This window comes from Hyperolius riggenbachi, chromosome 12 (assembly GCF_040937935.1).
Source record: "Hyperolius riggenbachi isolate aHypRig1 chromosome 12, aHypRig1.pri, whole genome shotgun sequence".
NCBI classification, from domain to species: domain Eukaryota; kingdom Metazoa; phylum Chordata; class Amphibia; order Anura; family Hyperoliidae; genus Hyperolius; species Hyperolius riggenbachi.
In genome coordinates this window covers 192,939,937-192,955,495 of record NC_090657.1, presented here as the reverse complement: position 1 = coordinate 192,955,495, position 15,559 = coordinate 192,939,937, and the positions used below count along the sequence as shown (strand labels likewise).

The following is a 15,559-nucleotide window of genomic DNA, read 5'->3' as shown; positions in this document are numbered from 1 at the left end:
CTGGCCATACATCACTCGACGTGTGGCCAGATCAACCACTAGATAGATCCCTCTCTGATCCAATCTGATCAGAGAGGGATCTATTGCCTTGCCACACGCTGCACTATTTCCAATAAATGTCAGTATGAAATCTATTGAAAATCATACTTGTGCCTCCACCTGCTGAGCCCCTCAAGTGTAAAGTGCCTCCCCACTCTCTCGGTTTGTATTTTTAAGCCTCACGACGTCTGCTGATGCTACTCCTGGCCTCCTCTAATGTCCACCGTTACCCAGAGCTGGTACCATATGACTCGGCTCATGTTGTGACATCACACATGCGCCAGTGCCACATGGTATAGGTGCTAGCGGTAACAGCAGACCCCAGAGGAGGTCAGGAGTCACACCGGCAGAGAGGTGAGACTTTAAAACACTCAGCACGGGCACAGAGGGGACACTTCATACTGGCCAGGGGTGTGTCAGTCTTCACCTCATTGAACGCCATTACCCTTGCGCACCTGATCGAATCCTTGCAACTGTGATTTCTCCAATATTTCCAATAAATTCATGTGACTGATTTCGGATGAAAATTGATTGAAATACCAATCAGGCTGCAGTATCGAGTGATGCATGGGGACCCTTAGGAAACACTTTGATGGGTTACTATTTACCTCAGTGCATTCGTGGAAGTTCCTGTAAAGCTCAATGAGGCTTTCCCGCGATGCTTTTGTAGAGGGGCAGAGAGAGAAGGCCTGCTTCATATTACTGGCTCCGACTCGCAGCCTCCATTGTATGCAATACGTCTCGTACAGCTCCTCGATCTGAAACACGCACATAACACAAAGGTCATTCAATGCAAGTTTCTGTATGGAGAGGTTTTTAGCACAAACAATCCTTATTATAATGGCATAACTACATCAGACTCCTACCTGAGGTGTCCTAGGACCACGTAGCACATGCAATTCCCATGCTATGTTGCCATAGGCTCTGCTTTCTACCAAAAACCAGACTGGAAGCTCTCCAATCCCTACTGAACTCTGTTGTCCATCTCATCCACCTTCTCGTCTCTGCTAATCTCTTCATTGGCTTCCTATTACCCAAAGGATCCAGTTTAAACTCCTCACCCTATCATACAAAGCTCTACAAATGTTGCCACCTCCTTATACTTCTCCCACGAGACCCTCTTGTCCTCTAGCTTGGTCAACAGCAGACTCTACTTAAAGAGAAACCGTAACCAAGAATTGAACTTCATCTCAATCAGTAGCTGATACCCCCTTTTCCCACGATAAATCTTTACCTTTTCTTAAACGGATCATTGGGGGCTCTGTATGGCTGATATTGTGGTGAAACCCTTCCCACAGTGTGATGTCAGTGCCTCACAGCACTGAGGTTCTGACATCACAGTGTGGGAGCCTTGTTGCATTGTGGGAAATACCAGCTGTTTCCAACTGCCAAAAAAGCAAGCAGCATCTCCTTCCACTGACATCACCTGCCAGCAGTAAAAATGTGCTGGCTCTACTAGGGTGTCATCATAAGCCACATGTACTACTAATGCCACTGTTAATGGTTTGTTGTTGCAGTGCCAATGAGTGTTGTCCTTGGACACTGCTGTTGTTATGTTTTTTCTTAAAGAAAATCAATAAAAATATTCTTTCCAAAAAAAAAAATGTCACCATGTGATAAATGTCAGATTGTAAATTAGGGAGAGGAAAGATTTTACAATGGGCAAACACTGACTAAATCCTTTATACCGTATATTCGGGCGTATAAGACAACCCCTTAACTCTTCCAGATCGAATATAGTTTGGGATATACTCTGTGTATAAGACTACCCCTCTTCACAACATGCCTCCTCCATCCTCCTGGCCCACCCCTGTATACACCCTTTGCACCTCACATAAAAATAATAAAAATAACATATTACTAGGTGCTGCAGTCATCAAGGGCAGGGCTTCCCAACCCGGTCCTTAAGTACCACCAACAGTGCATGTTTTGTGGAAATCCACAGAGGCCGTTAATCAGCTCTGCTGAGACACTAATTACCCCACCTGTGCATGTTTGTGGTTTTCTGCAAAACATGCACTGTTGGTGGTACTTGAGGACAGGGTTGAAAAGCCCTGATCTAGGGGTCGGAAAAGAGATCGGGTTGTACTTTTTAAGAACTGGGCGTCAGGTGCAGAATTTGTGCCAGGCAGAGCTTACTGGGTGCAATAGTCTTGGCGGAAAGGTCCGTTCGTGTCCTGAGTCCCCCTATGTCAGTGATGGCTAACCTTGGCACTCCAGCTGTGACAAAACTACAAATCCCATCATGGCTCTGCCTCCCCAAGCTATGCTTAGAGCTTTCAGAGTATTGCATTGCCTCATGGCACTTGTAGTTCCACCACAGCTGGAGTGTCAAGGTTAGCCATCACTTCCCTTTGTCCTCCACTGTCTCCCTGCATCACCCATGTCCCCTGTGTTGGAAAAATCAGTTTCAATTGAAAGCTGCAATACGACAGCATCTTGTGAGCAGCCGCTCATATGGGTAACAGGGCAGCTTCCTGGTTACAGGTCACCTGACTGGTGACATGCGCTCCACAATTTAGTGCGTTCCTCTTCCTACGTACATGTCACCAGTCAGGTGACCTGGAACCAGGAAGCTGCCCTGTTACCCATATGAGCGGCTGCTCACAAGATTCTATCGTATTGCAGCTTTGAATTGAAATTGAAAGCTTTATCAAACACGGGGGACATGGATGATGCAGGGAGACAGTGGAGGACATGGGGGACCCAGGACACCAGGGGACCTCTCCGCCAAGATTGCTGCACCTGGTAAGCTCTGCCTGGCACAAATTCTGACACCCTGCACCTGACTCCCGGCGTATAAGACGACCCCCCCACTTTTCAAAAGATTTTCAAGGTTCAAAAAGTCGTCTTATACGGCAGAATATACGATAATTATTTTAAAAATTAAGCACTTTCTTCATTAAGTTATTTTCACTGGAGTTCCTCTTTAAAAGGAAATAAATGGCACCTCAATATCCTACTCGCTTCAGATTTCCTTTAAACAATACCAGTTGCCTAGCACCCTACTTATCTCATTTGGTGCAGTTGTGTTTGGATCACACACCTGAAATAAGCATGCAGTAAATCCAGTCACACTTCAGACAGAGCACCTGACCTGCATGCTTGTTCAGAGTCTATGGCTAAATTCAATTCAATTCAATTCACTTTATTGTCATTGTGTAACACAACGAAATTACTTTTCATGACAACCCCACGGTGCATATAGGGAACATAGTGATAGTAACAAGGAAGAAAATAAATTATACAAGTATGCCAGGTATTACAGATGCTTAAACAATTTGTACACAGTGTTAATTATTTCAGAGAGGATTCAGAGTTCATCAAGTTTATGGCAGATGGGAAAAAGCTGTCTTTCAGTCTGTTTGTGTGTGTGCGGATTGATCTAAAACGTTTACCTGATGGAAGGAGCTCAAACAAGGCATTTCCAGGGTGAGTGTTGTCCTTGATAATGTTTTTGGCCCTTCTCACGCTGCGAGTATTATACAAGAGTTCCAGTGATGGTAGTTCACTGCTGTTTTAACAACTCGCTGCAGGGCTTCTCTAGTAGTCTTCGTGCAGTTGTTGCACCAGGCCATCATGCAATTGGTCAAAACGCTTTCTATAGTGCATCTGTAGAAATTAACCAGCAGCTTCTGTGGGAGGTTAGCGCTCCTTAGTTTTCTCATAAAGTAGAGGCGTTGTTGTGCTTTGCCAGTTAGAGTTAAAGCATTGTCAGCCCAGGACAGGTTCTCTGCGATGGTGATGCCCAAAAATTTGAAGCTGGAAACTCTCTCCACAGCCTCTGCATTGATCATTAGCGGTAGGTGAGTGGTCTTTTTGGTGGTCCTAAAGTTTAGAATAATTTCTTTGGTCTTCTTTGTATTTAATAACCGGTTGTTAATGTCGCACCATGCAGTCAGGTTCCTAACTTCTTCTCTGTATGCAGCTTCCTCATTGTCTGATATAAGTTCAATGACAGTCGTATCATCTGCAAACTTAACAATTATGTTTGAGGTATGGACAGGCTGGCAGTCATGGGTGAAAAGTGCATAGAGGAGAGGGCTTAATACACAGCCCTGTGGCACGCCAGTGCTCAGGGAAAGGGTGGAGGATGTCTGTTTTCCTAGTCTGACAGTTTGAGGGCGATTAGTAAGGAAGTCCAATAACCAAGTACATATGGAGGGAGCAAGACCTAGTGCATGGAGTTTGTTGGTCAGCTGGCTAGGTACAATGGTGTTAAATGCTGAGCTGTAGTCAACAAAGAGCATCCTAACATAAGAGTTGGGCTTTTCCAGGTGTGAGAGGGCAGCATGGAGAGCTACACAGATGGCATCCTCAGTCGATCTATTTGTTCGGTAAGCAAACTGGTGTTGAACTAGATTTGCTGGGATGGAGGCCTTGATGTGTGTGGCTACCAGTCGTTCAAAGCACTTGGCGATGACAGGGGTTAGAGCAACTGGTCGATAATCATTAAGACAGGTTATCCTAGGATTTTTTGGGACTGGCACAATGGTTGTAGATTTAAGGAATTCAGTTCTGGGCACCACATTACAAAAAAGATATTGCAGTTTTAGAGCAGGTGCAGAGACGAGCAACAAAATTGATACGTGGGATGGAAGGTCTCACTTACCAAGAAAGGTTAGATAAACTGGGTTTATTTAGTCTAGAGAAAAGACGCCTTAGAGGAGATCTAATTAACATGTATAAATACATCAGAGGGCAATATAATAGCTTGGCGGATGAGCTTTTTGTCCCTAGGCCTTCTCAAAGGACTAGAGGACATGATCTGCGCATGGAGGAAAAACGTTTTAGCCATTTATTTAGGAAAGGGTTCTTTACAGTAAGAGTGATTAAGATGTGGAATGCATTGCCACAGGAAGTCGTTATGGCAAACTCTATACCTGCATTTAAAGGGGGCTTAGATGCTTTCCTTGCGTTGAATGACATCCATGGCTACAATTACTAGGTAATGCCAATGATGTTAATCCAGGGATTTTATCTGATTGCCATCTGGAGTCGGGAAGGAATTTTTACCTCGTAAGGGTTTTTTCGCCTTCCTCTGGATCAACAGGGATATGTGAGGGAGCAGGCTGGAGTTGTACTTTGTACTGGTTGAACTCGATGGACGTATGTCTTTTTTCAACCAAAGTAACTATGTAACTATGTAACTATGTAAGGCATGATGGGACTACACCCAAGAACAGAGAGAGGTTGAATATTTGTGTAAAAACTTTCGCTAGTTGACCAGCACAGGCCTGGAGCACACGTGCTTGCACACCATCAGGACCTGCAGCTTTCCTGGTGTTGATATTTGTGAGTGCTTGCTGCACTTCATGTATGTGAAGGATTAAAGGCTGTGAGTCTGTAGTGGGCCCAAAGTTGACTGGAGGCCAATTGTTGTCTTTTTCAAATCTAGCAAATGTAGTAGAGGCGGAGGATCAGCAAAGCAGCCAGGAAATGTGCATTGTTTAAAGGGAAATAAATATGGCAGCCTCCATATTCTTGCCACTACAGGTAAGAAAGTAAAAGTCTATTTTAGTTACAAAAAACTGAGCCAATTTATGCTAGCTGTATACATGAAGGACATGCGAGTTTGTGAGAGTTCTGTACCCCAAACAGTAAACTCAGCGAACTGTTGGCATAGCTCCTAAGAACTGAAATGTGAACTTCCTGGCAATTGTAGAAGTGCACAGCTGGCTGCAAATTGAAATGAACAGATAATTTGTAATAACGTAGAAAAACAAAATGACTTATGTAACACTGACGTGTTTTAAGTGAAATTACATTTTAAATCCTCTCTTAGTTTTATAGCAGTGTGACAGAATGATCTCCTAAAGCCTCGTGTTTGTTAGATAAATAAAGTACAGATAATCTCTGCTGAGAAACTAGCTGGACCTTCTTCTCAGTTCCAGAACAACGTTAGCTAACTCCTGGCGCTGTCAAATCTAAACTATTTGGGAATTCGGTCCAAATATCAGCTTTAGCAGGAACCGTAATATTCAGGCGTGAAGCATTAGGTGAGAAGACTGGCAGTGACTGGCCCGGGTTACATTCTATTACCATCAATACTAAAATGTATGGTGATAAATGGAGATATGTTGTGAAGTCTGGTGGGGAGGATAGTGCAACAAATAACATTTTACTTATTTAATAAGGTACAACAAGAAGGAATGACTTTGTACCAAGCCTTAAAGAGGTCTGAAACTCCGACATAACTGTAATGATCCGCTCAGCTGTCTGCACAGACAGACAGCTGTTTGACCATTCCTTAAAGAGACTCCGTAACAAAAATTGCATCCTGTTTTTTATCATCCTACAAGTTCCTAAAGCTATTCTAATGTGTTCTGGCTTACTGCAGCTCTTTCTACTATCACAGTCTCTGTAATAAATCAATGTATCTTTCCCCTGTCAGACTTGTCGGCCTGTGTCTGGAAGGCTGCCAAGTTCTTCAGTGTTGTGGTTCTGCTATGAACTCCCCCTTCCAAGCCCCTCCATGCACACTGCCTGTGTATTATTTAGATTAGTGCAGCTTCTCTCTTCTCTTTTACAAGCTGGATAAATCATCCTCTGAGCTGGCTGGGCTTTCACATACTGAGGAATTACAGACAAAGGCAAAGCTGTTTGCAGGAAGAAAAGAGCAGCCTGAAACTGCAGTGCATAAGAGCAGAAGGGGGAAAGAAACACACAATGATCTCTTGAGATTCAAAAGGAAGGCTGTATACAGCCTGCTTGTGTATGGATGTATTTTCTATGTGTGGACATACTGTACATCAACCTACTTCCTGTTTTGGTGGCCATTTTGTTTGTTTATAAACAAACTTTTTAAAACTGTTTTTAACCACTTTTAAAGCGGCGAGGAGCGGCGAAATTGTGACAGAGGGGAATAGGAGATGTCCCCTAACGCACTGGTATGTTTACTTTTGTGCGATTTTAACAATACAGATTCTCTTTAAGTCTGAGGGCTGCAGGTCTCTGGAAAAGAGACCTGTCTGTGCTTTGCAAGTTTCAGACCTGCTCTGCTGCTGAGGAATTCGCATACATTTGTTATGCAACTTGCCTAGCTGCCTCCTTTGAAGGCTGGCAGTATAAATACCATGTTCTCCCAGAATACTTGGCTGGTCATCCTTCATGGTTTGTTACTGATGAACACTCCTAGAGTGTCAGCCTTGCCTGTTTGTTAAAGATTATCATACAGTAATTCTTGGGACTGCACTAGGCAGCTTCTCTAGTGCAGTCAGGTTTCTTTATCTGTTTTGTCTGTGTTGCCTTTCTGCTGCGATTGTCCTGTCGCCAGCGGTGGTCGACAGGAAATCGTTCTGTCTGTCTGGGGATGCTAACCAGAGCAGCGGTTGCTACTGGTAGCCCCATCTGTTTGTCTGTCTGGATTGCATTCGCTCTGGCGGAAAGAGCAGTGGATCCTGCTAAGCCTATTCCTGTACTCGGATCACACTTGCTCTGGTGGAAAAGAGCAGTGGATCCTGCTAGCTCTGTTTCTCTACTTGGTTCACACTTGCTCTGGTGGAAAAGAGCAGTGGATCCTGCTAGCTCTGTTTCTGTACTTGGTTCACACTCGCTCTGGCGGAAAGAGCAGTGGATCTTTCCTGTCCTGTCCCTGAACCCGGATCACACTCGCTCTGGCGGAAGAGCGGTGGATCTTATCTGACCTATTCCTGTTTTCCGTTCGTCTGTCTGTCTGGAGCAAACGCTTGCGGTTGCCTGAGGTAAGGCAGCCGTTTAGCAAGCGTTCCTGTTATTTGTTTATTTGTGTTCTTTTGTTAGTCAGGGTGGCGTGCTTGTCTCTGTTGCGCTTATCGTGCGGAGACCGCGCTGTAAACGCGTTCGCTGTTGCGAATGAGTGCGGTGTTCGCGTTTAGCTAGCGTTTGTTATTTTCGTTATCTTCTCATTGTTGTTTGCTGTGCCTTTGCTACTCTCATGCTCTGTTCTGTTCAGCCTTGTGTCACTTCTGGCAATCACCTCTCTCCTGTGATTACGTTCCCACTCTTGTTTCTGCGGATGTGTGTTCGCCGTCGCTGGGTGGCGACTGGATTGGGGGACACACCCTAATCCTGTCTCTGTGCTCTTTCTCTTAGAGGGCTATCGTGCCCTACTTTGCCTTTATCTGTACAATTCCCAACTGGCATCTGTGGCCGTGCAGAGGCTGTGCTCGTCTGCACGCCACAGCTCCATCTGCCGGTGGGAATTGCCCTCTGCTGGTGCATTGCACCTAACCTGGGTTCTCCCAATTACACGTTTGTGGAGGATTTCCGCCGCGTCAGCGCACGTCTAATGCGCTGACCACAGAAACGACTCCGCAAACGTTACAGAAACATTCAATAAAAATGCGTTTTACAACTTTTTATTACTCATATAGTTGTCATATTTGCTTTTGTGCATAAGTAATATTGTCTATTTACAAATTACAAGTTTCCAAAGTGTAGTGTATCGTACCCTGAAAGCTGACACTGCATTTTATTAAAACTGCTCTTTATTATACATTAACATCTTCTAATGAGCTTTTCTGAACTGTGTGTGTGTGTCTGAAGCACAGAGTTCCTTTTACCTTTAGACTGTTTACACACATTTAAACAACATTGGAATGTAAACAAAGATACTGTTATCTACAGTTTGGATGCGGATTGAAGCTGAATAGCAGGACAACGTGCTTTTGTTTAACCATTTCAGTGATGTTCTGCTAAAAACAAATTCTGGGATAGTAGCTTTCAAGCTGTGAGGAATCTTTTAGAGCAAGGTAGAAATGCTGGCTTTCAGACCACTTTAACACATAGGCCCATATTGCCAAAGCATTACAGCATGCGGTAAAGCAGAAAACTTATGTGAAATGTAAGTTCACTAAGGCTAAGATCACAGTGGAAGCTGCGTTGCGTTCCCTGTAAAAACAATAACGCAATGAAACACAAAAACTCACACCACACATCATAGTCAATGAAAAGTATGCTTCATTTCCTCTGTCAATGCATGCATTATGCAGTAATGCACTGCATTGGGATGCTGTAGCACTGCATTCATTCTAAATGTTGCATAGACTTACTATTGCAGCGCAACGTTTTGTGTTTAGATGCCGCACAGCAATGCCCCACTGTGAAGGTAGCCTCAGACTGTTGCCGCATGGAAAACTAAAATTACTGACCAGTGAGGAAAATTACCAAAGTTGTGAGATAAATTACTGCGCTGTGAGATAAATACCAGTACCTCATAAATGTCAATTTACAAAGTGTAACACATACGCAAAACAAGTGAGATGGGTATCAAGGAGAGAGAAAAGAACAAGAGGGTAGAGAAAAGATGTACGGTAAGTTAATTACAACTATTCCGGAAAGTAAAGTTAATGAAAAAAAAATTCACGTAATGTTGATGTGTTGTAAAACACAAATCCTCAATATTATGGTTTAATAATTAAAAATAGTTGAAAGATAAAATCTCCAGTCCTCAGAAAAATCATTGGAAAAATCGGGAAGTAGGCACGGGCCTTTCGAAGCAGAGGATCAGCAAGATAGGCAACTGGCATAGCTTATAGCAACACTATCGATACCCAAGTGTTCTAAAATGAACATGTACAGTCCTGGCCAAAAGTTTTGGGACTGTCAAATATATTGGAAATTAGATAAGTTGGTGCTTAAAGGGACTCCGAGCAGTGCAGAAACTATGGAAAGATGCACATCATTTTAAAGCTCTCTTTCTCCTCTTTCCAATGATATATAAACCGCCACCCTACGCCTTTTAGTTTTCGCTATTTTCGCGATTGAAATTGCCGCGGCCGTGATTTCGATCACGAAAATAGAGAAAACTAAAAGGCGTAGGGCAACGATTTAGGTGTCGTCAGAAAGAGGAGAAAGAGAGCTTTAAAATGATATCCATTAAGCCATAGTTATATTGTATTACACAGGGCGACTTTTTGTCAAAGTCAGCAGCTCCATTCAGCAGAATGGAGCTGCTGACACTGGGGAAAGTGTCGTCCTGTGTAATACAATATAACTATGGCTTATGGATATCATTTTAAAGCTCTCTTTCTCCTCTTTCTGATGACACCTGAATCGTTGCCCTACACCTTTTAGTTTTCTCTATTTTCGCGATCGAAATCGCGGCCGCGGCAATTTCAATCGCGAAAATAGCGAAAACTAAAAGACGTAGGGTGGTGGTTTATATATCATTGGAAAGAGGAGAAAGAGAGCTTTAAAATGATATGCATCTTTCCATAGTTTCTGCACTGCTCGGAGTCCCTTTAAGTTTTTATAATAGCAATTTGCATATACTCCAGAATGTTATTAAAAGTGTTCAGATGAATTGCATAGTCCTTCTTTGCCATGAAAATTAACTGAATCCCCAAAAAACCTTTCCACTGCATTTCATTTCTGTCATTAAAGGACCTGCTAAAATCATTTCATTATTCGTTTTCTTAACTCAGGTGAGAATGTTGACGAGCACAAGGCTGGAGATCATTATGTCAAGCTGATTGGGTTAGAATGGCAGACTTGACATGTTAAAAGGAGGGTGATGCTTGAAATCATTGATCTTCCATTGTTAACCATAGTGTCCAGCAAAGAAACGCATGCAGCCATCATTGCGTTGCATCGAAATGGCTTCACAGGTAAGGATATTGTGGCCACTAAAATTGAACCTAATCAACAATTTATAGGATCATCAAGAACTTCAAGGAAAGAGGTTCAATTCTTGTTAAGAAGGCTTAAGGGCATCTAAGAAAGTCCAGCAAGCGCGAGGATAGTCTCCTAAAGAGGATTCAGCTGGGGGATCGGACTGCAAGCAGAGGTTGCTCAGGAATGGCAGCAGTCAGGTGTGAGCGCATCTGCACCCACAGTGAGACAAAGACTTTTAGCCTGGTGTCAAGAAGGGCAGCAAAGAAGCCACTTCTCTCCCAAAAAAAACCTCAGGGACAGATTGATCTTCTGCAGAAAGTATGGTGAATGGACTGTTGAGGACTGGGGCAAAGTCATATTCTCCGATGAAGCCCCTTTCCGATTGTTTGGCATCTGGAAAAAGACTTGTCAGGAGAAGAAAAGGTGAGCGCTACCATCAGTCATGTGTCATGCCAACAGTAAAGCATCCTGAGACCATTCATATGTGGACTTGCTTCTCATCCAAGGGAGTGGGCTCACTCACAATTTTGCCAAAAAACACAGCCATGAATAAAGAACGATACCAAAACACCCTCCAACAGCAACTTCTTCCAACAATCCAACAACAGTTTGGTAAAGAACAATGCATTTTCTAGCATGATGGAGCACCGTGTCATAAGGCAAAAGTGATAACTAAGTGGCTCGGGACCAAAATGTTGAAATTTTGGGTCCATGGCCTGGAAACTCCCAAGATCTTAATCCCATTGAGAACTTGTGGTCATTCCTCAAGAGGCGGGTGGACAAACAAAAACCAACTAATTCTGAGAAACTCAAAGAAGTGATTATGAAAGAATGGGTTGCTATCAGTTAGGATTTGGCCCAGAAGTTGATTGAGAGCATGCCCAGTCGAATTGCAGAGGTCCTGAATAAGAAGGGCCAACACTGCAAATACTGACTCTTTGCATAAATCTCATATAATTGTCAATAAAAACCTTTGAAATGTATGAAGTGCTTATAATTATATTTCAGTACATCACAAACAACTGAAACAAAGAGCTAAAAGCAGTTTAGCAGCAAACTTTGTGAAAACTAATATTTTTGACAGTCAACACTTTTTGGCCAGGACTGTACAAATAATGTCTAAGTAGCTGTGTAAACATTTTCCTACTTTTCATGTTAAATATCAGAGGCAAAAGCGTTAATTCATTGTGTGTAGGATGTAGCTCTATTGGGACAAATCATTCGCAAAAGGGGTGTCTGCTTCAATACACAGCCAGTGTTTTTTTTTTTTTTTTGCATACCAGACTACAGAGTATTTTTCTCTGAAAGCAAAAAAAAAGTATGAAAAGCTGTGGAGTCACAGACAATTACAAATGGTTATAACAAGTTACATTTGCTCTGCTCTCCTGCAGACAGCTCAGAAACACAGGCAGCTTCTGAGAACTTTCTCACACACAGGGTTAACAGATGCACTGTGAGGGAATTCCCCATCCCCTCATTGCTCACTCTCCTGTCAGTTCAGAGTGGAAGGAATACAGTAAAAAAAAAAAAAAATGGAGAAGCAAATTAAATAAATACATCAGTATTTACCAGCACTTCAGGAACTCTCTCAAATCCAGGTTAAAAAAACATGTTAAACATTAGTGTTCCTTTAATAGGAAATGAATATGGCATCCTCCATGTCCCTCTCACTTCAGTTGTCCTTTAAGCATGCATGAGTTGTTAAAAGCCCAATATGGCAAACCAATCAAGCACTCTCCAACTGGATATTGATTCCTATACAACACTGCACAACCGATTTTGGCAGTTTTCAAAACTGCTAATGTACTACTTCATGCATGGCATGGTCACCTATCTTCCATCACTCCATCCCCCTTGCTCGCATGTCTGACTGATAAGCTGCCCAAAATTTATCAAAACTGAATCGGTGGGAAAAGTTATGAGCAACAGATTTCCAGTACAGGCAGTGGACACATTGCATTGGCCAGAAAAATGTATATGTGTGTGCCTAGCTTTGGTCTCCACTCTTTTTCGTTATTCCATAATGAAGACCTTACTCGAGCCACCACACCACCCAAAACTGCAGAATATATTTCAGAAGAGTTGATGTCCAATTCAGATAAAGAGGGGTTGAGAAACTAGAAGTAGCTCAGCATAAAAGTATGTGTGGCATTTTCTTGCCTAATAGCAGCGAAAACTTTGAGACGGGGATGATACCAAATATTAGCTAACTCAAACCTGGCAAAAATTCAACTCAACACTGAGCTAATAAATGGTGTCCTCCTTATTCCAAAGTTTTCACTTTGAAGCAGTCCTGTGTTACCTAGATACCCTGTTTTTCCTGCATCTGATGCTGTATGAGAGCGTTACCCATGTGGCAGCAAATGCAGGTAAAAAAGGGGTGCCAGTAGATGGCTGGTGTCTGCCTGTCTAATCACTAATGTGATAGGCACCTGGGCTGGTCTTTCATGTGCCACCCTGTACAACACAGAAGAATTTAGGAAAAAGTAATTTTTCCATTAACTTTTTTATTTTTACTAAACAGTTTAATTACCGTAGCTCTTTTCTCTACTCTCTGTTTCCCCTTCAAGCGCTGTAAAAACAGCGCAGGAGATTTGGGCGCAGCCGCCACCACTATAAGCCATAATAGGAATTACGGCTATAGCATCAGTGAATGATTTGGGTGCCGTCAAAAGACAGAGCACAAATTCCTCTAAAAACACTGTAATTCAGCCACCAGCAATAGCTGGAACCCGAACTATATCTTTCCTCCACTTTCCATGGCAGCACAGAGGGGGAATAGTAATTAATGCCACCAGGACTTGTGCAGGAGCAGGGTGAGACTTTTGTTTAAGTCTTTACCATGTGCCTAAATCTCCAGGTGCCAGTTTCATAGTTATGCTTCAACTTCTCTATATTCTTAACACCCTTCTGTAACCTCACAAATGATTACTGCTTATCTTAATGAGCGCTACAGGCTGGAGGTAAAATGCTGAACATCGAACTTGTTTTATTGCAGAGGAATTTACCTCACAAATCGGTAATTTACCACACAAGTCGGAATATATCTCACTAATTGTAATGGTACATTGTCATGCTGGAACAGGTTGGGAGAGATATGGTCACAACCCAAAGACAGTGACAGGCACACGTGGGTTACAGACACCCATGTACTCACTGTCCAACATTCAGCAGCCTCCTCACACCTCCATTTGCCCCCTTTCCAGCATCTGGCCAGGCAGTGATGCAGTCCACATCATGGGAATGGAAAGACCAACTGCAGGAGTACCCTAATGTCTCCGCCCCACCACCCTCTGGATTGTAAGCTGGCAAGGGCAGGGACATCCTCCTAGTGTTACTTATTCTGCTGTAAGTTGTCATATGAGCATGTACCAGTATTGGTGATGTCTCAAACCACTCATATACCATGTATGTATTTGTATTGCTGGATGTTGTTAGAATGTAAGTATACTTGAATTCTAGCCTCAGGCACTGAAGTGTAAAGACTTGAGATACAGGGTCTCTCGGAAAAGAAATGATGCGGCCAGTTACCAGGAACATGTGCTTCTAGAAGGCCACATAATGGGTGATCAGGTCGAACTGTACCTGCAGTTAGACCACGGGAACGGTAAACAGAGCCGATATTGACAAAACATTGCATTCTTTGTAACTAGGGTACAGAACAAGGGAATATTAATTAATAAGGTGGGTCTTATGCCCATGCAGGGCCGGGCCGAGGCAGAGGCTGGAGAGGCTCCAGCCTCAGGGCGCAGAGCAGGAGGGGGTGCACAATTCATTCAGCTGTCATTCCCAATTGTGTTTGAAGCAGAAAGAAATAAGAAAAGGGGATACATGACAGTGACTGCAAGCCAGATAACTAGAGATTAAGTTGTTGGGGAGGTTGGGGGCCCTGGGGCACCTATTACTCTAATAGCAATCAGTGTGTGGCGGGTGGGGTGGGAGGGATGGAGGGGCGCACTTTGCTGTCTCAGACTTGGGTGCTGAAGGACCTTGTCCCGGCTCTGTGCCCATGCCCGCCAATTGTAGGCTTAGGGTATTGCTTTGGTGATGTCAGAATTTAACTCTTGGAAGAGGGTACTTTTCAATCTACTTTCCAGCTATCTGTCTCTCTCTACGCTTCCTAGTTAGAATACTAGCTTCCTATATGTATACTGTAAATATATGTGATGTACATAGGACATAGGAAAGACTACCGGTATTTATACTCTGAAGAAATCAAACTGTAACACAAGATGCTTAACCACTTCACAACGGAGGGGTTTCACCCCTGAAGCACCAGCGCGATTTGTACTTTGCAGCGCTGCTTCCATTGATTTTTTTCAGTGATATGATTGGTTATTGGGGACTAGGGTCCCCATAACCAATCATTGCACTGCAGAGCGGGGGGGTGTGTGTGCGCGCGCGGGTCGCGGGGGCGCGCGATCGCGCGCTGTATGTTTGTTTACATTTCATTGTTATTAATGGAGACTGCTTCTGTTTGAAGCAGTCTCCATTGTGTCCGCAATCGGCGCATCTAATTGGATTTAGGAACGCTTGTTCCGAACATCCAATTAGTCACCTGCTGTGCTGGCTGGCTGGAGTGTGCGCGCGAAGTCCCCGCCCACTCCCAGCCAGTAAACAAATAAGTGCGCCTTTCTCCGTCCCTGGGGGTGAAGCGGTGCGCAGAGGGACGGAGAAATTTAGCACTGGGGGGTGAAGTGGTTAATAAACCCCTTTGAAAGGTGAAGAAGGCCATCTACGCTCTATCTCCTGAATGCTGTCGCTGTGAGTTGCAGCTCTGATGAGTTGCTGGTGCCGGAGCAAAAGGTGTGAGGTGCTGTTGCCAATAGCAACCAACATATACATTCTTACAGTTGGTGCCTGATTGAACAGAGTTTTGAACTTCTCTCATGTACCTATGCTCCCCACTATTAGTTCTGTGCTA

General features: G+C 43.5%; 1 protein-coding gene across 6 annotated transcripts in view; it reads right to left on the bottom strand.

Annotated features, from left to right (window-relative positions):
• The window catches only part of RIPOR3 (RIPOR family member 3), a 562,255-nt gene that overhangs the window by 391,138 nt on the left and 155,558 nt on the right, over positions 1 to 15,559 (bottom strand). For all 6 annotated transcript variants that reach the window (XM_068264141.1, XM_068264138.1, XM_068264143.1 and 3 more), the window contains one exon: positions 648 to 797. In XM_068264141.1, the coding sequence (XP_068120242.1) occupies positions 648 to 797 (150 nt within the window). The remainder of the gene's footprint in view (positions 1 to 647; positions 798 to 15,559) is intronic.